A 27,891-nucleotide genomic window follows, 5' to 3' on the forward strand; every position below is an offset into this window, starting at 1 on the left:
GGACACGCTTAAGCCTTAAAGGAATATTCCATTTTCTTAAAAGAAAAATCCAGATAATTTACTCACCACCATGTCATCCAAAATGTTGATGTCTTTCTTTGTTCAGTCGAGAAGAGGTTGTGTTTTTTTGGGGAGGGCATTGCAGGATTTTTCTCGTTTTGATGGACTTTGATGGACACCAGCACTTGGCACTTGACTCAACACTTGGCAGTTTTTTTCAGCGGAGTTTCAAAGGACTATAAACGATCCCAAACAAGGCATAAGGGTCTTATCTAGTGAAACGAAAAAATATGCTCTTTTAAACCACAACTTTTCGTCTAGGTCCAGTCCAGCGCGACCTAACGTAAATGCGTAGGGACGTAGGGAGGTCACGTATTACATATATAAAATGCACATTTGCGGACCATTGTAAACAATAAACTGACACAAAGACATTAATTAGTATCAGTTGACATACAACAACGTTGGTACGGTCCTCTTTCTCAACACTTGTAAACACTGGGGCGGAGTTTCACGTTCGTCCTCTGTGACCTCTTGACGTCATGACGTATGGCGTGGGGTCACGCTGAAGCATCACGACCGGATCTAGATGAGAAGTTGTGCTTTAAAAGTGTATATTTTTCTTGCCAAAAATGACAACCGTTTTGCTAGATTAGACCCTTATGCCTCGTGTGGGATTGTTTATAGTCCTTTGAAACTCTGTTGAAAAAAACTGTTACGTGTTAAGTGTTAATTGTTGGTGTCTATTAAAGTCCATTAAAATAAGAAAAATCCTGCAATGTTTTCCTCAAAAAACATAATTTCTTCTCGACTGAACAAAGAAAGACATCAACATTTTGGATGGCATGGTGGTGGGTGGATTGTCTGGATTTTTTTTTTTTAAGAAAATGGAATATTCCTTTAAGAATAGTCCTGTTTTTCAATGATGATAATGATGTTAGAATGCACATGTTTTTTTTTTAGGAAAAACATGGTCTTTACAACAATTGTGACACCAAAGCTTTTAGCGTGGCTGAAAACAGCAGGCGGTTGCCGACTGTGGGTGCTTGTCTGCGTTTTTTAGCTAAGCACTTTGGTTGCTATGATACTTCTGCTTTGTTTATCAGTCGTTAAATGATGCACCGGTTGGTTGTTATGATTTTTGTCACAGTCGATCACACAACTACTTTTCCCATTTTAGAAGTGTTTTCCACGTTATGCTAATGCTGTCGCTCAGACTTTTTGCCACTAGTGGGCGTAACCGCAGTCACTTTCGTCGAAGGTGATGTCACCTGCATACCCTCTATACATGAACTCCTCACCAATAAATATGGAAATAAATAGTTGAGGGAATATGTTAATATTCATTTTTCTTTTTGTGCTTTGATTTACATGAAAAATAGACAGAGGCGGGTTTATTTAGGCTGCTGTCCCATTAAGACCAGTGTACCAATGACCCAATATACTGTTACACACACAAACCTGGGTACATTTGACTGAGGTCTGAGATGGGCTTTGGATGTACGAGCACAAAAATTTTCTCAAACAGCAGAAGATTCGCAAAGAAATGTTGATATTATTAAATTGGCCAAATAACATCCAGATAATTGCTGTAAGCAATATACATACATCTGTCTATCACTAGTTTTGACTGCTTACTATGGGTAAGGTGTGTAGTGTCACATCATTGATGCTGTTGTTTGTTTGTTATTCCAGGTGCTCTTACTGTGGGCCTAGTACGTCAATGTCAGACCATTCATGGACGAGATCGAACCTGCATCCCCCCACGACTTCCCCCAGAGTGGGTTACCACACTTTTCTTCATAATCATGGGCATCATCTCTCTAACGGTCACCTGTGGACTGTTGGTGGCCTCTCACTGGCGCAGAGAGGCCACAAAGTATGCTAGGTGGATCGCTTTCACAGGAAGTGAGTTAAACATCTGCTGTTTATTCATTTACTGCTGTAAACAACAGTTACAGTTTTCCTCTTTGCTTTTTTGACCTAGCAACTAAGGCACCTGAGGAATGTGATATTTGGCCAACAGCACGATTGCAGGTTGAAATTGAAGTCTTTGTCGTCGTAGTGTTTTGCCTGTTATTGAGTAGTACAAAACAGTAAAGCGGCACAGTTGTCAGAAGGTTCTGTTTCTAGATCAGGACTCTTGGAATCTACTTTGTGTTAACAATAAGTCATGTGCTGCATCTGAAATTGCATACTTCCGTACTATATAGTAGCTGAAAATCAGTAGGCGAGGTGAGTAGTATGTCCGAATTCAACAGTAGTATTCGACAAACAGTGGGCGAAAAGTACCCATATGACCTACTACTTCTCACAAGACTTTAAAGTGTGCGTGCATTCATGTCAGATACACTTAAGGGGGTCGCACACTGGACGCGCAGCTCAGCGCTGCGCCATTTTAAATAACTCGAACACATTGCTTTCTATGAGTATACGCCCACCGGCGCCGACAGGCGGCACCTGCCCACGGCGCCCAGCTACGACTCAGGAAATTGCTCTAATCCCTGTGGCGCCAGCCACATAGTTTGACATTAAATAACATCATATTTATTCCAAATCAGTAACGTTGGCTGCAAACATTTATTTTGCATTTTGAAGTAGACGCTATCTGACTAAGATACTGGAAGGATCTCTACGAGGGGGGGTGAAATCCAAGCTCAACCAGATGGGGGATGTCCTATATCAGGCCTGTAAGAACAGGTTTGGCGAGGTGACCTCCAACCAGAACACCAGCCAAAAAGAGAAGGGAAGGAGGGAAAAGGAGATTGACCTTCTAGTGCGAAGGCGTCGACAAATACGGAAGAACGGGAGGAAGGCAACGTTGGCAGAGAAAGAGGGTCTGAAAGCCTTGTGGGAAGAGGTGAGGAAAAAACTGTCCAGGCTTTGCAGGGCTGAACGTATCCGCAAGCGCAGCAAACGGAAACAGAAAGAACTAGCCAACTTCTTCAAAGACCCCTACAAGCACGCCAGGTAACTGCTGAAGGAGAAGAAGAGTGGGAAACTCAAAATCACCAGAGAGAAACTGGAACAACATGTCCGAGAACAGTACAGCGATTCAGTAAGGAACATCCCATTAGGAACACCAGGATATGTTCCTAAGCCTGCACCTCCGACTGCTGCTTTTAACATCAAGCCCCCCAAGCTCAGCGAAGTCAGGCAAGTTGTGGAAAAAGCAAGGTCTGCATCAGCGCCAGGCCCCAATGGAATCCCCTACAAGTTCTATAAAAACTGCCCCAAGGTACTAGAGCTGCTATGGTGCCTCATGAGAACTGCCTGGAAAAAGCAACTCATTCCATCCGAGTGGCAAAGAGCTATTGCGGTCTTCATCCCTAAGGAAGCGAACTCCAGAGACATTAACCAGTTTAGAAACATCGCTCTGTTGAACGTAGAAGGGAAGATCTTCTTTTCAGTTCTGGCCAGAAGGATGACCACCTACCTGCTTGAGAATGGCTACATTGACACCAACTGCCAGAAGGCGGGAGTCCCAGGCTTTCCAGGGTGTGTAGAGCATTCTACAATGATCTGGGACCAGATCCAGAGGGCCAAACGGGAGAAGGCCGACCTGCATGTCGTCTGGCTCGACCTTGCAAATGCGTATGGATCTGTCTCACACCAACTATTAACCTACTCCATGGAGTTCTTCCATATGCCCCCCTGCATAAAGAACATAGTTACATCCTATTTCAACAACCTGCAGATGTGATTTGCCCTCCAATATTTTATCACCGGGTGGCAACAGTTAGAAGTAGGAATTGCCATGGGTTGTGCCATCTCTCCCATCTTGTCTGTGTCAGCCTTTGAGATGATCCTCGTCGGAGCAAAACAAACGGTTGGGGGGATTAAACTACCATCCGGGCAGAGACTACCCCCACTGAGGGCATACATGGACGATGTCACCAGCCTCCTTCAGACAGCAGCATGCACAGCAAGATTGCTGGAAAGGATGGATGAGTTGATGTCGTGGGCACGAATGAAGATCAAGCCATCAAAGTCACAGAGCCTGTCTCTCAGAAGAGGAGTCAGAAACGACAGCACCATTTTCGTCGTAGGGATAGAGAAAATCCCACTCATCTCTGAGCAACCCATAAAAAGCCTGGGGAGGCAGTATACAGCAGAGCTTACTGACAGACAGATGGGAAGAACTGTGACCAAACTGCTCTCAGAAGGATTGGAAAAAATCAACCAAAGCCAGCTACCGGGAAAGTACAAGGTCTGGTACTACCAGCATACATGCTACAGGAGGGTGATGTGGCCACTAAAAAAAAAAAAAAAATGAGTGAAATCCCCTCATCCACCATAAGCAAAATGGATGGAAAAGCCAATGTAGCCATCCGAAAGTGGTTGGGGCTTCCACGGTGCCTGTCAGAAACAGGTCTCTTCGGAAGGAACATCCTGCAGCTGCCATTACAATCAGTCAGTCTGGGCTACAAAAAAAAGAGAAGACCAGGCTGGTCCTCGAGTTGAGAGAGTCCGCTGATCAGGCTGTAAGAAACGCAAACCCGAAGGTTCGGACAGGCCGAAGGTGGAACGCCCAATCTGAGGTTGATCAAGCTGTCAGTCGTCTACAACACCAAGAGATTGTTGGCAGAGTCCAGATGGGAAGAGCAGGGTTAGGGTGGGGAGAAGCGCCACGGTTCTGGTCCAAGGCCAACCGCAAAGAGAGGAAAGAGATGGTGGTGGCAGAGGTGACAAAAATGGAGGAGGAGCGCTACAAGATCAAGGCCGTGTCGCAGGGCCAACAGGGAAGGTGGACAACCTGGGAGGGAATTGTCACCCGAAACATCACCTGGGCAGACCTGTGGAAAATCCCACAGGCGAGACTCAGTTTCCTCATCCGCGCAACCTACGACACACTTCCCTGTCCTCGGAACCTCCACCAGTGGTTTAGGAGCGAGGAAAGCTGTACACTCTGCAATACCCCTTCCGCAAGCCTCCAACACATCTTGTCAGGCTGTAAGATTGCGCTCTCCCAGGGATGCTATAGATGGCGCCACGACCAGGTCCTGAGAAAGCTAGCCGAGGTGATAGAGGGGCGGTGACAGGGCAGAAAAGGGGTACCACCAGCAGAGAACCACAACCACATCACTTTTGTCACGGAAGATGGGGGAAGAAGGAACCTTAGGCCAAAAGAAATAGTTCGGCCATTTTCCTCTGACCAGGAGTGGAATATGAGAGTGGATCTCGACAGGCAGCTCCGTTTCCCGGTCGAGATTACTGCTACATCTCTCCGCCCCGACATAGTGGTGTGGTCTACCAAAGCAAAATCCGTGCTCATCATTGAGCTCACAGTACCAGCAGAGGAGGGTATGGAGGCCACCTATGAGCGTAAGAAGGCCAAGTACTCAGAGTTGACTGCTGAGTGCCGGGAGGGTGGCTGGAAGACCTCCATTTATCCAATGGAGGTTGGATGCCGAGGCTACGTGGGGCTGTCAACCACACGCCTTCTGAGGGATGTAGGAGTGACCGGAGGGAACCTAAAGAAGGCAACCAAAGACATAGCAGAGGAGGCAGAGAAGGGGAGCTTTTGGCTCTGGCTGAGAAGGAATGACAAGAGCTGGGGGAACAACTAACCCCGATAACAGCCGCAGAGGGTGATACCAGTCAGTTGCAGGGGTGACAGGGAGACGTCCCTGCCACTGCTCCGCCACCAAGAGACAGTCCAGGATTAAAGGGGCGAAACGTTGATGAGTGGTGGTTCCTGGCTAATGACCCTGCAGCTGACCCATGGGCACCGGAGGAGGTGCGACCGGCAGCAATGCCTAGCAGGAGTTCCATCTACCTGTACATTTCACTGAAGATCTGGTAACCCAGTGACTACTGTGAACAGGGCAGTTGGAGTCCAGGGAAGACTGGAGGACAGCCAGGAGAGACTGGATGACCGCAGGGAAAGACCGCACTGGAAGTGGGCGGCTAGTTACCCAACCCACTAGTACCTCTGAAGAGGCACACCCATAACCTTGACTACAAAGAACCTTAAGAAAAAACAACCCGGAGGCCCTCCGAGAGGCGGGTGAAAGATGGGCCTAACAGGACGGACTACACGGTAACGACAGCAACGGAAACAGACAAAGAGATGAACATTGGAATTTCAGGAAATGGAAAGAATATCCTCTGGAAGTGTGGATGACGATGGGAAAAGGTTACCACATTCCATGGGTTGCGAATCCATCAGAGGAAGCGAAAGTGTAAACAGAAGGGCCAACAGCAACCTTGCACTGCCCTAGCAGGTGAGACAAGAGGAACCAAAAGCCAGGTTGAAAACCACAGAGCTGATGGACTCAATGTTGCAGAAGGCAGAAATGTCATGGAGGAAGAAGGCCCACTGGTGGAGGGAGAGCCCCCATGTGAGTACCAAGACCCAGTCGCCACCAACCCACTCGGGACTGAGCCAAAAGCAGAGACAAGGAAACCAACTAGAAGAGGCAAGCTCAAATGGCCAAAATCATGCGAGACAGAAGCATGGCGAACACTGGACACTGACTTGGTCAAGATACTGGAAGGATCTCTACGAGGGGGGGTGAAATCCAAGCTCAACCAGATGGGGGATGTCCTATATCAGGCCTGTAAGAACAGGTTTGGCGAGGTGACCTCCAACCAGAACACCACCCAAAAAGAGAAGGGAAGGAGGGAAAAGGAGATTGACCTTCTAGTGCGAAGGCGCCGACAACTACGGAAGAACTGGAGGAAGGCAACGTTGGCAGAGAAAGAGGGTCTGAAAGCCTTGTGGGAAGAGGTGAGGAAAAAACTGTCCAGGCTTCGCAGGGCTGAACGTATCCGCAAGCGCAGCAAACGGAAACAGAAAGAACTAGCCAACTTCTTCAAAGACCCCTACAAGCACGCCAGGCAACTGCTGGAGGAGAAGAAGAGTGGGAAACTCGAAATCACCAGTGAGAAACTGGAACAACATGTCCGAGAACAGTACAGCGACCCAAGAAGGAACGTCCCTTTAGGAACACCAGGATATGTTCCTAAGCCTGCACCTCCGACTGCTGCATTTAACATCAAGCCCCCCAAGCTCAGCGAAGTCAGGCAAGTTGTGGAAAAGGCAAGGTCTGCATCAGCGCCAGGCCCCAATGGAATCCCCTACAAGTTCTATAAAAACTGCCCCAAGGTACTAGAGCTGCTATGGTGCCTCATGAGAACTGCCTGGAAAAAGCAACTCATTCCATCCGAGTGGCAAAGAGCTATTGCGGTCTTCATCCCTAAGGAAGCGAACTCCAGAGACATTAACCAGTTTAGAAACATCGCTCTGTTGAATGTAGAAGGGAAGATATTCTTCTCAGTTCTGGCCAGAAGGATGACCACCTACCTGCTTGAGAACGGCTACATTGACACCAACTGCCAGAAGGCGGGAGTCCCAGGCTTCCCAGGGTGTGTAGAGCATTCTACAATGATCTGGGACCAGATCCAGAGGGCCAAACGGGAGAAGACCGACCTGCATGTCGTCTGGCTCGACCTTGCAAACGCATATGGATCTGTCCCACATCAGCTGTTAACCTACTCCATGGAGTTCTTCCATATGCCCCCCTGCATGAAGAACATAGTTACATCCTATTTCAACAACCTGCAGATGTGATTTGCCCTCCAATATTTTATCACCGGGTGGCAACAGTTAGAAGTAGGAATTGCCATGGGTTGTGCCATCTCTCCCATCTTGTCTGTGTCAGCCTTTGAGGTGATCCTCGTCGGAGCAAAACAAATGGTTGGGGGGATTAAACTACCATCCGGGCAGAGACTACCCCCACTGAGGGCATACATGGACGACGTCACCAGCCTCCTTCAGACAGCAGCATGCACAGCAAGATTGCTGGAAAGAATGGTTGAGTTGATGTCGTGGGCACGATTGAAGACCAAGCCATCAAAGTCACGGAGCCTGTCTCTCAGAAGAGGAGTCAGAAACGACAGCACCATTTTCGCCGTAGGGGGAGAGAAAATCCCACTCATCTCTGAGCAACCCATAAAAAGCCTGGGGAGGCAGTATACAGCAGAGCTTACTGACAGACAGATGGGAAGAACTGTGACCAAACTGCTCTCAGAAGGATTGGAAAAAATCAACCAAAGCCAGCTACCGGGAAAGTACAAGGTCTGGTACTACCAGCATACATGCTACAGGAGGGTGATGTGGCCACTAAAAATGAGTGAGATCCCCTCATCCACCATTAGCAAAATGGATGGAAAAGCCAACGTATTTATCTGTAAGTGGTTGGGGCTTCCACGGTGCCTGTCAGAAACAGGTCTCTTCGGAAGGAACATCCTGCAGCTGCCATTACAATCAGTCAGTCTGGGCTACAAAAAAAAGAGAAGACCAGGCTGGTCCTCGAGTTGAGAGAGTCCACTGACCAGGCTGTAAGAAACGCAAACCCGAGGGTTCGGACAGGCCGAAAGTGGAACGCCCAATCTGAGGTTGACCAAGCTGTCAGTCGTCTACAACACCAAGAGATTGTTGGCAGAGTCCAGATGGGAAGAGCAGGGTTAGGGTGGGAAGAAGCACCAGGGTTCTGGTCCAAGGCCAACCGTAAAGAGATGAAGGAGATGGTGGTGGCGGAGGTGAAAAAAATGGAGGAGCAGCGCTACAAGATCAAGGCCATGTCGCAGGGCTAACAGGGAAGGTGGACAACCTGGGAGGGAATTGTCACCCGAAACATCACCTGGGCAGACCTGTGGAAAATCCCACAGGCGAGACTCAGTTTCCTCATCCGCACAACCTACGACACACTTCCCTGTCCTCGGAACCTCCACCAGTGGTTTAGGAGTGAGGAAGGCTGTACACTCTGCAATACCCCTAACGCAAGCCTCCAACACATCTTGTCAGGCTGTAAGACTCTCCCAGGGACGCTATAGATGGCGCCACGACCAGGTCCTGAGAAAGCTAGCCGAGGTGATAGAGGGGCGGTGACAGGGCAGAAAAGGGGTACCACCAGCAGAGAACCACAACCACATCACTTTTGTCACGGAAGATGGGGGAAGAAGGAACCTTAGGCCAAAAGAAATAGTTCGGCCATTTTCCTCCAACCAGGAGTGGAATATGAGAGTGGATCTCGACAGGCAGCTTCGTTTCCCGGTCGAGATTACTGCTAAATCTCTCCGCCCCAACATAGTGGTGTGGTCTACCAAAGCAAAAGCCGTGCTCATCATTGAGCTCACAGTACCAGCAGAGGAGGGTATGGAGGCCGCCTATGAGCGTAAGAAGGCCAAGTACTCAGAGTTGACTGCTGAGTGCCGGGAGGGTGGCTGGAAGACCTCCATTTATCCAATGGAGGTTGGATGCCGAGGCTACGTGGGGCTGTCAACCACACGCCTTCTGAGGGATGTAGGAGTGACCGGAGGGAACCTAAAGAAGGCAACCAAAGACATAGCAGAGGAGGCAGAGAAGGGGAGCTTTTGGCTCTGGCTGAGAAGGAATGACAAGAGCTGGGGGAACAACTAACCCCGATAACAGCCGCAGAGGGTGATACCAGTCAGTTGCAGGGGTGACAGGGAGACGTCCCTGCCACTGCTCCGCCACCAGGAGACGTTCCAGGATTAAAGGGGCGAAACGTCGATGAGTGGTGGTTCCTGGCTGATGACCCTGCAGCTGACCCATGGGCACCGGAGGAGGTGCGACCGGCAGCAATGCCTGGCAGGTGTTCCATCTACCTGTACATTTCACTGAAGCTCACGCCATTTAATGTGCACTTCTGGTGTACGATACCTTCTGAGTTGTCCTAGACGCAACTCGGCGCGGCGCTGCGCGTCCGGTGTGTAACCCCCTTTAGACTCCATTCACACTGCAGTCAAAATCATTTTTTTTTGCTCATATGTGACACAGATTTGTCGCTTTGCAAGATAGTGTGAACATTACAAACCGCATGGCATCTTATCTTTTTAATTTTGATTTGAGCCACCTTCATATGTGGTTCTAAATCGTATACAGTAGGGATGCACCGAATATTCGGCCACCGAAAATTTTCGGCCGAAAATGGCCCAAAAGTGGATTTTCGGTTTTCGGCCGAAAGACTTTTATCACCGAAAAAATACGGCCGAAATAATGTGATGACGCAAACAGAAACCGCGACCTGCACGTGCTTGTCTGAAGTAACATATCTGCGGTGTGGACTAGATTTCTCTCAAACCCGCGTCCGCCGAATTTCTGACCAGGACCTCCGCAACCTCCGCAATGCCTTTTCTCTGGGCATTTGTGTACTGTTTTCACAAGCTCCGACTAAACATTCGTTCAGATTAACATCCAGAATAACAGACATTTAACATGATTGCTTTTAAAATTAGGGATGTGCACGAATGGTCAAACATTCGATCTGCAATAATAATTAGAATGGGGAAAAATGATGTTCAAACGTTTTTAATCCGCCACCGCAGCATTACGGCTACTGCTCATTTAATCCTTTTTCACTTCACCTCTACGGTCTTTTACAGACTTAAAATATACATGAAAATTAATATGTTTGTATTTCTGATTGTTTTGGTAATTCAGATTGCAGACCTTATTTAAGTGTTTAGAGTTTAATGCCGGGTGTTAAACGTGCTTCTCCGCCGCCGCAGCCGTGTGCATCATGAGAGATTTGTTCGCTTCCTTATATAGCCTTGTTTATTTTGTCGTTAATACGACACGAGACACACATGGTAAGCGAAACGGAGAACATTAATTTTATCTGTGGATATGGTTATAACGAACTCGAAAACTGCAAATGCCGTAACAGCAAACAATAGCTCCGTTTTGTGAAGTGTTGTTAAATTAAGCTCGTAACTTTGCACCCTCAGCAATAATGTATCAAGCCAGCTTGCGTTATTTGTAACATAATATTAAATTCAGATATATTTGTTAGATCCGTTTGTTGTTCTCACTGGATAACAACAGAGCAGAGTTTTTTCTGCAGCTGGCATTAATGAGAAAAACGGGTTTCAGCGGAGAAGGTAGGCTAAATAGGATTTTCTATCTAAACAAAAACATGTCAGACTAAATAACGAAGATATTCACATTTGACTGAGCCTTCGATCCATTCAGGGTTTTAACGTGCATTAAAATGCCATCATTTTTATCAGCATTATGTAACATTAATGTTAAAAAAAAACACAGCTAGCACATCTCAGTTTTTAAATGTATACTGCATGGCAAACAAGCACCAAAGGATTAATCAAACAAACAGTTTAACTTTTAACAACCTGATGTGTCACTAGTAGCCTACTCATCAGTTTTTCCAGACGTGAGGCAGATAGCCTAAATCAGTGGTTCCCAAACTTTTTCAGCGTGCGGCCCCCCTTGTGTAAGGTACATTCCTTCGCGGCCCCCCAAAGAAAATTTGTGACAAAAAAACTGTTCTAAAACTCAAAATTTTAATTAAAAAAAAAATTAAATTATACAAAAAAGTTGTGCTTTTGGTTAGTAGCCTTATTTTTTTTTTGTTGATTTAATTACACAGAATTCATGATAAATTAATGTATTTCATAAAATGTCATAAAACTGGGGCCCCCCTGGCACCATCTCGCGGCCCCCAGTTTGAAAACCACTGGCCTAAATAACTGAAGTTGGGTTTGTTTATGCCATATGCTGTTTGGCTTAATTTTCTTCTCAAATTGTGTGTGTTGACTCCATTTCTATTACACGCAAAAATACCATAAGTGCAATGGTAGTACTAATAATTGGCATAATTTCTTTCGGTGTTTCGGCTTTCGGTTTTCGGCCTTGGTTTCCTCTTTTTCGGTTTTCGGTTTCGGCCAAGAATTTTCATTTCGGTGCATCCCTAGTATACAGGTTTTAATGCGACCTCAATCTGAATAGTCATATCGAAATTCATGTGACTTATGTCATTCTAGATTGATATGCGTCACAATTGCGGAAATATGCCCCAGAAGCATACGAATGCCCCTAATGTGTAAACAGTAGGTGTGTTCGACTTCATGCAGCGTCTTGCAGAGGAGCAGATTGCCTCGTCTTGTATGCTCTCGTATCTTATTGTAGAACTGAGATAACTCGTGTCGACTGGCCGTTCTGCCACATCTGCTCAGTAGTCTGCATGTTCATTTCCATATGACTGCATGCAACGTATTATTGTTCTTTCAGGGACGTATGTGCTGCAGTTCAGGACCATGACAAGTTCACCCTGGAATCTAATATTAGCCACATAATGTAAACAGCCAAAAAATCTGAGCAAAAAAATCTGAATTGAGCATTAATGTCCCTTTCTCTGTATGTTTGCATGAGCATTTTACCACTGAAAATGAAAGTGTTGATAATAAAAGATTACATAAAACCTTATTATATAAATCATAAAATCTTAATGCATAAAATCTTAATGCAAACATAGTGTATGAATGTAAAGTTTATACAATTGTTTCCTTATTTGTTGTTTAATTGGTGGCATTGGCAGTACATGCAGAGAGATGGTGTTGAATGGCAAAGTAGTTTTGCTAAAAATTGCATATGTAGTGGCATGGTTGCCATGGTAACAGGAAAGAAATGGTCCCGATTGTCCAGGTTCTCTAAACCTTGCAGACTCGCTTGTCTTTCTCTGTCGCTGTGTGGGGGTGGTACTTGCGTCACTTAAAAGAGCAACAGCTCCTTAACTAGAACACAACTGCTGGCTGATAACATAAACTATCAGGAGTTACATTTGAGGACGGACAATAATAAAACACTTGGAAGAAAAATGGAAGCTAAAGTACAATAATAGCACAGGTGCAAGCTTTTTTCTTCAAATTGTAAACTTTGCAATTACACGGAATAAGAGTATTCATTGTTGTATTTTTTATAGGATTTTATCCCAAAATTTTACATATCTGACATATGGCTGCTGATTTACTTCGCCTTTGAGTGTTTTTTGCAGTCTAAAAAAAGACAGCTCCACATTTTTGTTGAATCTGTTAGCACAATCGATCACACAACTACTTTTTCCATTTTAGATGCGTTTTTCACACTATGCTAATGCTGTCGCTCAGACTTTTGCCGCTCAGTGGGCGTAACCACAGTCACTTTCGCCAAAGGTGACGTCACGTGCATACCGTATATAACCAAGAACCCCAAAACAACACTTCCAAAAAATCTGCATTGTGTGAAAATTAATCGCACAATTCTAATAGAAACTGTGAAATTGAAACCTTGCTGCACAGTTGTAGTAAAAATAAATGGCAGCCAAAAAAGCTGACAGAGCACAAAGTTTGTGTAAATAAGGTTATATTTTCACTTTCAAACAGAATTACATTACACTGCCCATGAAGTCTGTCCGAATGCATTTCCTGGAGCTGCTTTCCTGCCACCGAAGTCATTGCCTCGTGAGGCAGCAAGGCAACAAGTCAGCCGCCTTGGGTTTTGGACGCAGCACAGCCTATATATGGCTCCGTGATTAGTCGTAAAGCGCCATCACCTGCTTTCGGATGGAGCGGCGTTTACTACACAGAGCTGTAGTTCACTGACATGGCAATATCATTTACATTTAGACATTTAGCAAATGCTTTTGTCCAAAGCGACTTACAAAGATTAGGAAATAATAAAAGTGATGTGTCATAGGGAGGCAATAGGACAAAAGGTGCTTGTTACAAGATACAAGTTTTTACTATTTCTAAACAATACATGTTTGAGAGAAAAGAAAGAGTTAGTTTAGGTCTTGAAGATACAACGTCCCTCCTGTGACAGAAGCTTCACAAAACTTCCCAAAGTTTGGTTTAGGGAGAACTAAGATAAGTCACAATATCACATACATTTTCGCAAGCGATTTGTCAGTGATTATTAGTGTGATATTGCCTAGCTTGTTAGTGAACTACGGCTCTGTGTAGTACAGTCTTGTTCAAAATAATAGCAGTACAATGTGACTAACCAGAATAATCAAGGTTTTTAGTATATTTTTTATTGCTACGTGGCAAACAAGTTACCAGTAGGTTCAGTAGATTCTCAGAAAACAAATAAGACCCAGCATTCATGATCTGCACGCTCTTAAGGCTGTGCAATTGGGCAATTAGTTGAAAGGGGTGTGTTCAAAAAAATAGCAGTGTCTACCTTTGACTGTACAAACTCAAAACTATTTTGTACAAACATTTTTTTTTCTGGGATTTAGCAATCCTGTGAATCACTAAACTAATATTTAGTTGTATGACCACAGTTTTTTAAAACTGCTTGACATCTTTGTGGCATGGAGTCAATCAACTTGTGGCACCTCTCAGCTGTTATTCCACTCCATGATTCTTTAACAACATTCCACAATTCATTCACATTTCTTGGTTTTACAGCATTTTTGATATCACCCCACAAGTTCTCAATTGGATTAAGGTCTGGAGATTGGGCTGGCCACTCCATAACATTAATTTTGTTGGTTTGGAACCAAGACTTTGCCCGTTTACTAGTGTGTTTTGGGTCATTGTCTTGTTGAAACAATCATTTCAAGGGCATGTCCTCTTCAGCATAGGGCAACATGACCTCTTCAAGTATTTTAACATATGCAAACTGATCCACGATCCCTGGTATGCGATAAATAGGCCCAACACCATAGTAGGAGAAACATGCCCATATCATGATGCTTGCACCTCCATGCTTCACTGTCTTCACTGTGTACTGTGTCTTTAATTCAGAGTTTGTGGGTCGTCTCACAAACTGCATGTGGCCCTTGGACCAAAAAACAAAAATTATACAATCATCATTCCACAAAATGTTCCTCAATTTATCTTTAGGCCACTAGATGTGTTCTTTTGCAAATTTTAACCTCTTCTGCACATGCCTTTTTTTTAACAGAGGGACTTTGCGGGGGATTCTTGAAAATAGATTAGCTTCACACAGACGTCTTCTAACTGTCACAGTACTTACAGGTAACTCCAGACTGTCTTTGATCATCTTGGAGGTGATCATTGGCTGAGCCTTTGCCATTCTGGTTATTCTTCTATCCATTTTGATGGTTGTCTTCCGTTTTCTTCCACGTCTCTCTGGTTTTGCTCTCAATTTTAAGGCATTGGAGATCATTTTAGCTGAACAGCCTATCATTTTTTGCACTTCTTTATAGGTTTTCCCCTCTCCAATCAACTTTTTAATCAAAGTACGCTGTTCTTCTGAACAATGTCTTGAACGACCAATTTTCTCAGCTTTCAAATGCATGTTCAACAAGTGTTGGCTTCATCCTTAAATAGGGGCCACCTGATTCACACCTGTTTCTTCACAAAATTGATGACCTCAGTGATTGAATGCCACACTGCTATTTTTTTGAACACACCCCTTTCAACTAATTGCCCAATTGCACAGCCTTAAGAGCGTGCATATCATGAATGCTGGGTCTTGTTTGTTTTCTGAGAATCTACTGAACCTACTGGTAACTTGTTTGCCACATAGCAATAAAAAATATACAAAAAACCTTGATTATTCTGGTTAGTCACATTGTACTGCTATTATTTTGAACAAGACTGTATATGCCGCTCTATTGAAAAGCAGGTGCTTGGATCAATCAATCTTTATTTAGAAATTTTTGTCGCTCAGTTTAGTTTTAAAAACCGAGATAGAGGGTGCAGCCCAGATATCGGGGGGAGGCTGTACCACAGTTTCGGACCGGCAATGGCAAATAAGTGATCTCCTTGGGATTTGAGTCTGGATCTGACAGCTGACACAGCTGTTTGCCCTAGGGCAATGCTTCCGGGTTTTATAAGTTGCCACCTGGTGGATAATAGCGAATATTGCTGATTGACGAGATAACTTGTCAATGGCGGGAAAAGAGTTAAGGTTTTGTAGATCGGGGTCACATAAAGCAGAAATGACAGTAAAATTAGAGATGTATCCTTAATCAGAGACAACAAACTGTGGGTTACTGACTTCAGTCCATCTTAAAAAAAGATGTTGTAATAATTATTAGGTGTATTTGAATAAAAAATGTCAGGTCTACTACTATATTATGCTTGGGCCATTTCTTCATTGTAAAAAATACCTTTTGCAAGAGGAGAGAGCAGAGACTCTGGCATGATATTTCTGCACATCTCCCAAAGCTGCTGTGTTTAATTGCAGTGCAGGATTCTGCTGAAAGATGCTATTATCCTGCTAATGGCTACCAAGATTGAGTTGAGACTGCACTCAGGCATCTATTAGCAGTGTCTGTTTTTATCTCACTAAAAGCCTTTGTGCTAACGTAAATGCATAATGTGTGTTTAGCTCTCTGGTCAAGAGGGAGATCTGTTTTAAAATGTGATGGGTCAGAGGTTCAAAGGTTGGATCATTCAGAATTGTCATTTAAAGAGTTTGCAGTTGCCACAGCGTCTATTGGTCTGCAATTATACATTTTTACAATAGTTTTGTGTATATATTAGGCAATAACATTTTGCATGGTGTTTTCGGGCCATGTCGATGCATCCAGTTTCAATTAACAGATCGTGATGTGATTAGGGTTGCAAAGGGGTGGAAAGTTTCCAGCAAATTTCCAGAAACTTTCCATGGGAATTGGGAACTTAATCTGGGGGATTTTGGAAATATTCCAAATTGGAAATGTAAAGGGAATTTATGAGAATTATTTGAAAATTTAGGAAAGTTATTTATAATTATTATTATGAACTATATCATATACAAACAAAAATAAAAATCTTGTTTGGTCATAAGCAGACATGCATTCAAGGTAATACAAAATGTGAAGAATTCTTATACTTGGATTAAATCAAGATTTTTTTATTTTCTGATTGCCTGTGGTTGTGTCATTGTGCAGCAGGTTTGTATTCATTGTAGGGAGAAATTAGGGGTGTCCTCGCAGGGCTCCAAACTGCGACTAAAATGGTCGCATTTGCGACCAAATATATTTATTTGCGAGTGAAATTCCTGTCAAGGTCGCCATTGGCGACAATACAAATTTACTTCCTTTGATTGTAAAATTTGCATCATGCGTGCATGTTTTATAACCAGTAGCCTATCGCTTCATTTGTTTTATTAACGTCATGAAATGAGATGCGTTAGCTGTGTCCCAATTCAAGGGCTGCAACCTTATGAGCATTCGACCTTAAAAGGTGAGCACTCGGTCTTTCAAGGTGGAAGCCTCAGAAGTGGGTGAGAACTGAAGCCGTTTCTCAATATGCATTCTTGTCTGTACTTGCGTTCTTGTGGACTTGTGAAACGTCATCAGTCGCGGCCCAAGTACTGTTCCAATTCAAAGTTCGCCTCAAGCCCAAGTTCACATAAAATCCTCGGATGTGTTCTTGATCCGCCCATTTTATCGAGGATGCATCAGAGGAGACTTGTGTGGACTTATGACAGCAAAGTTTTCCAGAATGCATTTCGCGTCAGGAGTTCGTTCTTCCGAGTCTGAACTTGCAAGTTCGAACTACGAAGGACACAAGTCCGAGTTTGGCGTACTTGGTATTGAGAAACAGCTTGAAATGAGACGGTCTAACCTTTGGCGGACCCATAATTGGCGTCATCTGCTGCATGCGCCCATCGCGCCTGTCAGCAGGACACAGCAGCTGTGTCCCAATTCAAGTGCTGCGACCTTATAAGCATGGGACCTTAAAGATGAGCACTCGGTCTTTCAAGGTGGCAGCCTCAGAAGTCTAACCTTCGGGCGACCCATAATTTGGCGTCACCTTCTGCACGCGCCTGTCAGCAGGACATAGCGGAAACGTTTCTGACTTATTAAAATGAATATGAAATCAGAAAAATAGTAATTTAGTTTAGAAAATATGACACGTTGATGTAGATTAAACTATTCAGCAGTATATTAAATTAATCAACCTTAGAAATATATGCATCATAAAAATAATAATATTAACACAAAACATAACTTATAATACTAAAACAGTGACAAACTTTTTTTGATAAATACACACACACTTTTATTTAATGAAGGTTTTAATTGTTTATTTTAGAATATCCAGCCATTATATGCAGCCGTTGCAGGCGCGCATTGAATCTTGGGATATCCTCGGCTGTTAAGGATCCATTCGTTCTATCCTTAACATCGCGGAGAAATGAGGACGCATTTTGAGGCTTCATTCCATAGACATTATATACGTAGACACCTCATGACGTGCTGGAACGCATCAAGCGTCGGCGCCATATTGGATGGGTCTCCTCACTGTACAATAGCACCAGAGTCAATGGGAGTTAACGGAAAGAAAGCCATACTATGGCCGTATTTTGTGTAGCTTACGGTTGCAATAACTGGCGCAATATTGATTCCAGATCACATGGGATTACATTTCACAAGTAAGATTGAACAATCATTTTGGTTATTTTACGTTATTATTTATAATATTATGTCAATGTTCATCAGGAACTGGTACTCTCTCTCATGATCTCTCGCTGTTTTTTCTTCACATTTGAAGGTTTCCCAGTGATACAGGAATGAGGAGGCAATGGGAAGTTGCTATAAAACGGGAGGGTTTTGTTGTGACGAAGTCGTCAAAGCTCTGCAAAGAGTATAGAAGAACAAGAGGGGAAACTCTGATTCGTTTTTAGCAACAGCCACTAGATGGCGCTTCAGTAGCGCGGCCGCTATTTGGAATGAAAATTCTCACAGCCAATTGTCAATTCATTCTCAATTCATTCATATTAAAATTAATTTAATACCCAATTACATAAAATACCTAATTACGTAAAAATTACATAAAAATTGTGTTCTAAAGTACTTTTTAAGTAAAAGTAAAAAAAGTAGATGTTTAATGTACTTAAATATAAACCAAAAACTTGAAATTATTAAATGTAGTGGAGTAAAAATTATGATAATATGGTTTGGAATATAAGTTTTCCAAAGAAAAACACTGATAAAATAAAGATACTTGAAAATTTACTTTTATGTATAAAGTAAAATAGCCTACTTAAGTAGTGTCTGCCTCTGTCAATATGCCTTAAAGAGCATAATACAAAGTATTTTAGCATGAAAGCAGTATTTTTCAATTTGTGACAGCGTCCTGTATCATAACTAAATCTCTGCCGCTTATAACAACTCAAACCGTGTGAAAATCCGGTAAAAATTAGAGGAGTTATGATTATTCCTCATTAGAAATGAATGCAAGGCGCACTGGAGACCCATCCAAGATGGCGGCCGCCCGATACGTCAGCTCCAATAGGCAGCTCAGTCTACGAGGTGTCTACGTATATTGACCGTGTGTCTCAATTTGTTCCCTAGCTCCCGAGGTCGTGAATCAGTATATTGTGTACACAGGTTCGGGCACTGGTAAGGACCCTAGCTCACTTCACATTGGGACAATGTTCACTTATTTTTCTGTCACGTGGCTGCTTAAGCGCGTTGTAATCACTCACAGCTGTTACTCATCAACAACCGGCAAAACCAACATCTCTCTGACTTAATTTTAAAAACAGTACATTGTGAAAAATGCTCTCACTATTCTCTTACATATCTGTGCATAAAATTGGAGGCATATAATTACATTTTAAATGTAATAAATATATTTACAATTTTAAATAAATATTATTACTTTAAATATTGAGTAGATTGTGGTTCCTTACTGTGTAGCAATTTGTGTTTATATTTACAACTAAAACAAACGTTTGTCTTTATAAAAGTTCTGTAACATTTCATAAAGTTTATTGAGTTGGATCACGTGATGTTCGGTTGGCGAGCTTCAGAAAAGGTCACGTGATTTCCGTTTAGGGAACATAGGGACCATCGATGCTCACTGGTTTTTGCGTTGCATTGTGGGAATTTTTAGGAAACTAACGTTCCAGTGCACTGGACGGATTTTGCGATTGAGACAGCCCTTAAAATGGCCGACTCCCTGATCAGTGCCCTGACTACTGAACAAGGGAGCTGGTTGAGACACACGGTGTGCTTCATTCTAATTATCCTTTGAATTGGGACGTCCTTACCAGCCTCAAAGTCGCGCTGCTGTGACGCAATCGGTCTTAAAATAAGTCCTTTTTTTTTAATTGTTTATTTTAGATGATTCCAGCCATTATATGCAGCCGTTGCAGACGCGCAATGACTCTTGGGATATCCTCGGCTGTTAAGGGTCCATTCGTTCTATCCTTAAAAGCGCTGAGAAATGAGGACGCATTTTAAGGCTTCATTCTAAGCATTCTTTGAATTGGGACGGCCTTACCAGCCTCAAGTCGCGCTGCTGTGACGCAATCGGTCTTAAAATACGTCCTTAGAAGGTCGCAGCCTTTGAATTGGGACACAGCCGTTGTGTGAACTTCACTGAGTGAAAGCGCCAAAATATGAACGGGTAAAAGCGGATGACACTCCTGCTAACAAAAAGCAGGCTCCAGCAGCTGTGCCAGAACGAGCGCGGTAGAGAACGCCAGAGACACAGGTATTCATCTTTCCGCATCAGTCAAGGAACACCGTGCCGAAAGACATTTCAAAACGTCCTGGATTTTAGACTATTTGAACGACAAAGATGCTAAAAGGGGCGGTTTTCTGTGCGCATACGTGCACACACTCAAGCCCAACACGCGTTTTTAAAATCACGCAAACACATAATTCCTTTGGGCTTGACAGGAGATATACGCACAAATGATCTTGTAATGCCACAGTCTCTGCAAGTATACTAAAAAAACAGACATTTATAAGTGAGCAGTTGATCAGATGTGTCAGTATATAGACCAGCACTTCTCCGTTCTTAAAGGGACAGTTCATATTATAAGAAAAGCTCATGTTTGAGTCGTTATGTAAATCAGACTACAGAAGACAAAAGGAAAATCACTTTTATAACTTCAAAAAGATCAATTATGTTTAATTTATAGAATGAAAACAGTGCTATATTATTTTGATACTGTTTCTCTACCTAATCAATCTTAGATCTTACTTTATTTGTAAATTTGTTCTTTTCTATTTTATATGCTTGTAATTTCTTGATTTGTTCTTATTTTATTTTCCCACATCACTTTTTTGCTGATCTGAAAATTATTCAACCCATGACTCAAAAACCATTAAGCAATTCATTTAACCAGTACTATATTGTAAAATTAAGTAATTTTAAAATACATGTACTGTAGGCATTCAGGTCCACCCTATTCCAAGGCCAACTTAAAATTGTATGGCCTTGAGACTGATGGTCAGATTATGGCAAAATAAAATTATTGCAGATGTCAAATGGTAAGGTAATGCTACATGTTACAGCTTTCCACATTTATCAACCCATTTAATTATGGTTTTGGATAACCTACTAGTCAAATGTTTACATTTTAAATGTACAATCTAAATTGTCCGTCAGAATTAAATAATTGAAATAATGGTCATAATGTATTTTTTGCGTTTGTTATGTTGTGCATTTTGTTTCTGCGCCCGTGCAGGGGTGTGGGGGGATGTTGGGTTCCTTCCTCCTTTTTTGTCCTTGGCCAATCACATGCCTGAAGAATAAACAAGTTAAGTTACCCCTAATGAGCCCGTAATATTTATTCTGGGGGAGTCCCCCCACCTCCAGGCCCCATCAGAGGCCACGTAGCCCCTCGAGCACACTTCTCACCCTTTTCACCCCTGACCATTTTCATGCCTGTTAAAAGTAAGTGCATTGTTATGTGGCTCTTAAAAAATTATTTGGCGCCTGCTTTTTTCCCGTATAGGAGCCAATGGCTCCTTTATTCATTTTTTTGTTTGGAGCCCTGCCTCGACTTAGTATTTACATATTCGAATCAGAATTGTCGAATCTTTCCATAGTCGACCGATAGTCGAATCATCTGTGTGTGTGTGCATGGGTTGGGAGGGGGTCAGACCAGGTAGAAATGGGTAACTTTTATTTTCTTTCACAAGCAACACACACAAACAACTTTCTGATAAAGGGACCAAAACTGTCTTTCAAGTGATGAACGAAGACAAAACTGATGATGCATTATATATTTTTAAGGTAAAATGTAAGGCAACATTTGTTTAATTATTCATAACATTTTAAAGTCACGATCTACAGAACAAAACAAAAAAACTTTTTGATAACTAAACCTAAAAATTTAACAAAGGTGATCCTGCCTTGGAAACCCCGGCTACAATTCAGTGTTTTTTTATTTAATTTGCAGATTTAGCACGTCAAAGTCATGACCAAAAAAAAACAACAAATGAGAAATGACAAAAAAATTGTGATTGTTACTGCAAATGATAAAAACTAAGCTTTATATATAATTCATTAAACGTAAATTTATAACAAGAAAAACACTGAAATTAATAGATACTACGCGTTATTATTTAGCACAGAAATAATTGCTTGCTTTGACTTTGATCATCTCTGTATTCACTTGATGTTATTTATTTCAGCAATCTCTTTGCTATCATTTGAAAGTGAACACCGACCATAATAATAAATCACAAGAAAGACAGTCGTGTCAGGCATAAATATAGGTTCAGTGCAGATATTTTCCGTTTCATCACCGAAATTTAAAGAAATGGCTTACCTGTTTTGGAGTTTAACTTTTGACAAGATAACCACTATGTTTTAAATAGACTTTAAAAACGTATACCCGTCGAAAAACATCCGTTTTTTTATGTTTAGTTTGATGAACTCCTAAATATGAGACGCAGCAACCCAATATCACGAAATTACGTGACTATTTCACGTATGGACCAACGTGAAAATGTCACGTTTTGCCGCGTTTGAACGTGAGCATGTCACACTTTTCTGTTTGTGTCACTGTCACGTATTGGTTACTCAACTTTTTTGTCCTAATTTCTTACCATTGTCGCTTCGGTTTAGGGTTAGATTTACATAAAAGGACATCCTTACCAAAACAAACTCTATCCCCAACGTCAGGCGACAATTGGTTAAAGTTTAGAAAATATAAAAGAATAAATCTTTTTTTATAAACCAATACTTAAAGTGACAAATACTTAAAGTGACATATAACGCAAGCACCAAATCTAACCCTAAACCGAAGCGACAATGGTTTGAAAATAGGACAAAAAAGTTGAGTAACCAATACCTGACAGTGACACAAACGCGGCAAAACGTGACATGCTCACGTTGGTCCATACGTGAAATAGTCACGTATTTGCGTGATATAGGGTTGGACGCAGAGCGTTCGGCTAAATTGCATACGCAAGCATGGCCAGCACGTATAGCGCAATATCGATACAACGAAAAGCAATCCAAAATTTACAGACTTAAATTAGATCAGAATTTACGTTTATATTAAATACTTTTTTTAATAAAATAAGGTCAGAAGTAACAAAGTGCAGAACAAATGTGCAAAATGCCTGAAGTGCACGGAAACAAAGCACAAGCCAAATAGATAAATCAGATAACCCCGAGTGATTTATAAATAAAATAAAATAAAGAAATTATTAAAAGAACGAAAGTATAGCCAGAATTGCCATCTTTGTCTTTTAAATGTAGAAACAAAGAGCTAATGGTTTTTTGACCACTTATGGACGTGTAGCCGGGTCACAGGGGTTGTTGGATTTATTAACGCATTTTAAAAATATTTATTGAAAGCTGCTACTTCACATATTATTTGCAGCATTATAATAATATGCTGTGTATTAATATATTGGGAGAAAGCTGTTATTTGTAAAATCAGATAATGTGTGCACCCATATACGGCCAAAATTAAAGGATCCTCATTTCATAACGCATCTGCGACGATTCGACTGTGAGATTGGTAGTCGAATCAGGCTTCTCCTATCGATTTAGTCGAATCTTCGACTATTTGGGGTCACCCCTAGGAGAAATATTGCTTTTTGTTTCGAAACTGGTAGCATTGCACCTGTTTAGGACACCTGACTAGAATGTTTTTTTTTTACAAATAGCTTTTTGATAATTAAAACCATTCTCAAGATATGACTTTATAAACATGAGAATGCCAAACAGGAAGTATGATTGTATCTTGGCAAAGATTTGGCAAATTGAAATGCTAAACGTAAATAAAGCTTTTTGCTGCTCGCATAAACAACTTTCTGATAAAGTGACCAAAACTGTCTTTCAATTGATGAACGAAGACAAAACTGATGATGCATTATATATTTTTAAGGTAAAATGTAAGGCAACATTTGTTTAATTATTCATAACATTTTAAAGTCACGATCTACAGAACAAAACAAAAAAACTTTTTGATAACTAAACCTAAAAATATAACAAAGGTGATCCTGCCTTGGAAACCCCGGCTACAATTCAGTGTTTTTATTTAATTTGGAGATTTAGCGCGTCAAAGTCATGACCAAAAAAAAAAACGACAAATGAGAAATGACAAAAAAATTGTGATTGTTACTGCAAATGATAAAAACTAAGCTTTATATATAATTCATTAAACGTTAATTTATAACAAGAAAAACACTGAAATTAATGATTTTATAGATACTACGCGTTATTATTTAGCACAGAAATAATTGCTTGCTTTGACTTTGATCATCTCTGTATTCACTTGATGTTATTTATTTCAGGAATCTCTTTGCTATCATTTGAAAGTGAACACCGACCATAATATTAAATCACAAGAAAGACAGTCGTGTCAGGCATAAATATAGGTTCAGTGCAGATATTTTCCGTTTCATCACCGAAATTTAAAGAAATGGCTTACCTGTTTTGGAGTTTAACTTTTGACAAGATAACCACTATGTTTTAAATACACTTTAAAAACTTATACACGTCGAAAAACATCTGTTTTTTATGTTTAGTTTGATGAACTCCTAAATATGAGACGCAGCAACCCAATATCACGAAATTACGTGACTATTTCACGTATGGACCAACGTGAAAATGTCACGTTTTGCCGCGTTTGAACGTGAGCATGTCACGCTTTTCTGTTTGTGTCACTGTCACGTATTGGTTACTGAACTTTTTTGTCCTAATTTCTTACCATTGTCGCTTCGGTTTAGGGTTAGATTTACATAAACAAACTTTAACCCCAACATCAGGCGATAATTGGTTAAAGTTTAGAAAATATAAAAGAATAAGTCTTGTATCTTTTTTTATAAACCAATACTTAAAGTGACAAATACTTAAAGTGACATATAACGCAGCACCAAATCTAACCCTAAACCGAAGCGGCAATGGTTTGAAAATAGGATAAAAAAGTTGAGTAACCAATACGTGACAGTGACACAAACAGAAAAGCGTGACATGCTCACATTCAAACGCGGCAAAACGTGACATTTTCACATTGGTCCATACGTGAAATAGTCACGTATTTGCGTGATATAGGGTTGGACGCAGAGCATAGCGCGTTCGGCTAAATTGCATGCGCAAGCATGGCCAGCACGTATAGCGCAATATCGATACAACGAAAAGCAATCCAAAATGTACAGACTTAAATTAGATCAGAATTTACGTTTATATTAAATACTTTTTTTTATAAAATAAGGTCAGAAGTAACAAAGTGCAGAACAAATGTGCAAAATGCCTGAAGTGCACGGAAACAAAGCACAAGCCAAATAGATAAATCAGATAACCCCGAGTGATTTATAAATAAAATAAAATAAAGAAATTATTAAAAGAACGAAAGTATAGCCAGAATTGCCATCTTTGTCTTTTAAATGTAGAAACAAAGAGCTAATGGTTTTTTGACCACTTATGGACGTGTAGCCGGGTCACAGGGGTTGTTGGATTTATTAACGCATTTTAAAAATATTTATTGAAAGCTGCTACTTCACATATTATTTGCAGCATTGTAATAATATGCTGTGTATTAATATATTGGGAGAAAGCTGTTATTTGTAAAATCAGATAATGTGTGCACCCATATACGGCCAAAATTAAAGGATCCTCATTTCATAACGCATCTGCGACGATTCGACTGTGAGATTGGTAGTCGAATCAGGCTTCTCCTATCGATTTAGTCGAATCTTCGACTATTTTGGGTCACCCCTAGGAGAAATATTGTTTTTTGTTTCTAAACTGGTAGCATTGCACCTGTTTAGGACACCTGACTAGAATGTTTTTTTTTACAAATAGCTTTTTGATAATTAAAACCATTCTCAAGATAAGACTTTATTAACATGAGAATGCCAAACAGGAAGTATGATTGTATCTTGGCAAAGATTTGGCAAATTGAAATGCTAAACGTAAATAAAGCTTTTTGCTGCTCGTTTTCTTGTGTGTAAATAAGCATTATTATCTAGTCAATAATGCGTGTTTTTTTTCTTCTCTTTACAGTGATCTTGTTTTGTATGGCAGCCCTCATCTTCCCAATAGGATTCTACATCAATGAAGTAGGGGGACAACCGTACAAGTTACCCAACAACACAGTGGTGGGCTCCTCTTATGTACTGTTTGTGCTCTCCATTTTCTTCACAATAGTTGGACTACTGTTTGCAGGGAAAGTCTGCCTTCCTGGCTGATGGAATGTGGGAACAGGGACAGCTGGAGCGTTCAAAGTGAAAATGGAGGAAAACTGCACTCGTAGAAGAGGAGCGTCAGCAGGGGATAGTATTATAAAACAACAAAAAGAATCAATGCACTGGGCATATGGCTACATGCTCCCCCCGCCCTGCCCAACCTGTGCTTATTTAAACCCTGTCTTTTGTTGCATGTCATTTTTTCAACCCAAAGGATTAAAGTGTTGAAGTACAAGGAGCCATCCAAAAACAAAACAGCCACAGCGGTTGCTTCCACAAGAGTTTTCTTATTTTGTTGTTGTGCAAGGATTATTGTTTCAGTATGTTTTATTCATTCAAGTTTTGCCGTTTTATACACGTATGTGTATAAAGCGAAGAAGAAAGCAGTTGGAGACATGATGGGGCCGGCCGTACAATAGTGGTCACAGTTGCACCCCTGACATCCTCTGTGTGTCCAGGTGCTGGCCTGGTCAATACACTGTTACAGAAGAGGGAAAGGAAAAAGGGAACAGTATTAAAAACAACACTACATAAGGCAAACACCAGGACTGCCGGTCAGGACCCTGCAAAGCTTTGCCTCGCTGTTAAACACTCAGATACTAATGGATGCCTCTGAATTTAACATCCATACCAAAAGAAATTGGTGCCTGCCAGTCAGTCATAGGCAGACATTTGCGCTTTGACTTAAAGGGATAGTTCACCCAAAAATAACATTTCTGTCATCATTTTCTCATCCTCATGTTGTTCTAAACCGGTATGATTTTTTTTCTGAAAATATTTTGATAAATGATGTTAAGCACACAGTTGACTGTGCCCATTGAATTTCACCGTATTTGTTTTCCTACTATGGAAGTCAATGGTTACAGTCAGATGTGTGCTTACCATAATTTATCAAAATATCTTCTTACAGATTTAAAACAACATGAGGATGAAAAAATTGACACAGTTTAAATTTTTTGGTGAACTATCCCTTTAATACCAGGTCATTTTTTTCTTATCTTGAACACTAGATTTGCAGAGCCCTTTACTTGTTTGGTTTGATTTGCTAATGTGCCATACACCTGTTTTTGTTGTATGAATAAAAAATTTGGTTTTAGGGAGCACTGTTCTGTGCAGTATGGCCGTTGTAATAGGTGAAGCACTACAGATGTACAAAATGGGAACTCCTTACCTCATTATTTCGCAATTCAAACTATTTTTCCCTTTCACCATGACAAAATATGTGCCCTGTAAGTTATGTTCTGCTTTGATCATGGACATTTCATAAAAATGCTAAGAACATGACAAATTATTTATCTGACACTGAATAAAATCAGACCAAGAATGTGTGTGTGTTACATCAATTGTTCTGTTTCTGAAACTTCTCCCACAAATCTGTTACAGTGAAATCACAATCGCTGTTTTTGACTGATGTATAATATGAAGGTTAGATTTCCCCACAGGTGTTTGTTTTTTCATTGTTTTTATTTTGTTTCCTAACAAACCGTTGAAAGGGTAATATTTACAGCCACCTTTACATTCCTTATGAAATTAAAGGATTACTCAACTTTCATAAAAATAAAATCCCAATAATTTACTTACCCCCATGTCATCCAGGTTGTTTGTCTTTATTTGTTTTTGTCGGGAATTTTATTTTTATTTTTTTTGGGATTTTTCTCGTTTTAGTGGACTTTGTTGGACCCCAGCAGTTTACAGTTTCAATGCAGTTAAAAATTGCAGTTTCCAAGTAGCT

General features: G+C 41.4%; 1 protein-coding gene across 2 annotated transcripts in view; it reads left to right on the forward strand.

The window, feature by feature from the left end:
- Positions 1 to 27,485, forward strand: part of mosmoa (modulator of smoothened a) — a 46,591-nt gene extending 19,106 nt beyond the window's left edge. The window contains exons 2-4 of one of the 2 annotated variants that reach the window (XM_055184172.2): positions 1,696 to 1,908; positions 25,978 to 26,033; positions 26,122 to 27,485. In XM_055184172.2, coding sequence (XP_055040147.1) covers positions 1,696 to 1,908; positions 25,978 to 26,033; positions 26,122 to 26,202 — 350 coding nt within the window. In that variant the 3' untranslated portion in view covers positions 26,203 to 27,485. Of the gene's footprint in view, positions 1 to 1,695; positions 1,909 to 25,977 lie in introns of both variants that reach the window. The other variant, XM_055184166.2, reaches the window with a different exon arrangement.
- Positions 27,486 to 27,891: the final 406 nt, after the last annotated feature.

Source organism: Misgurnus anguillicaudatus, chromosome 19, assembly GCF_027580225.2.
Source record: "Misgurnus anguillicaudatus chromosome 19, ASM2758022v2, whole genome shotgun sequence".
Lineage (NCBI taxonomy): Eukaryota > Metazoa > Chordata > Actinopteri > Cypriniformes > Cobitidae > Misgurnus > Misgurnus anguillicaudatus.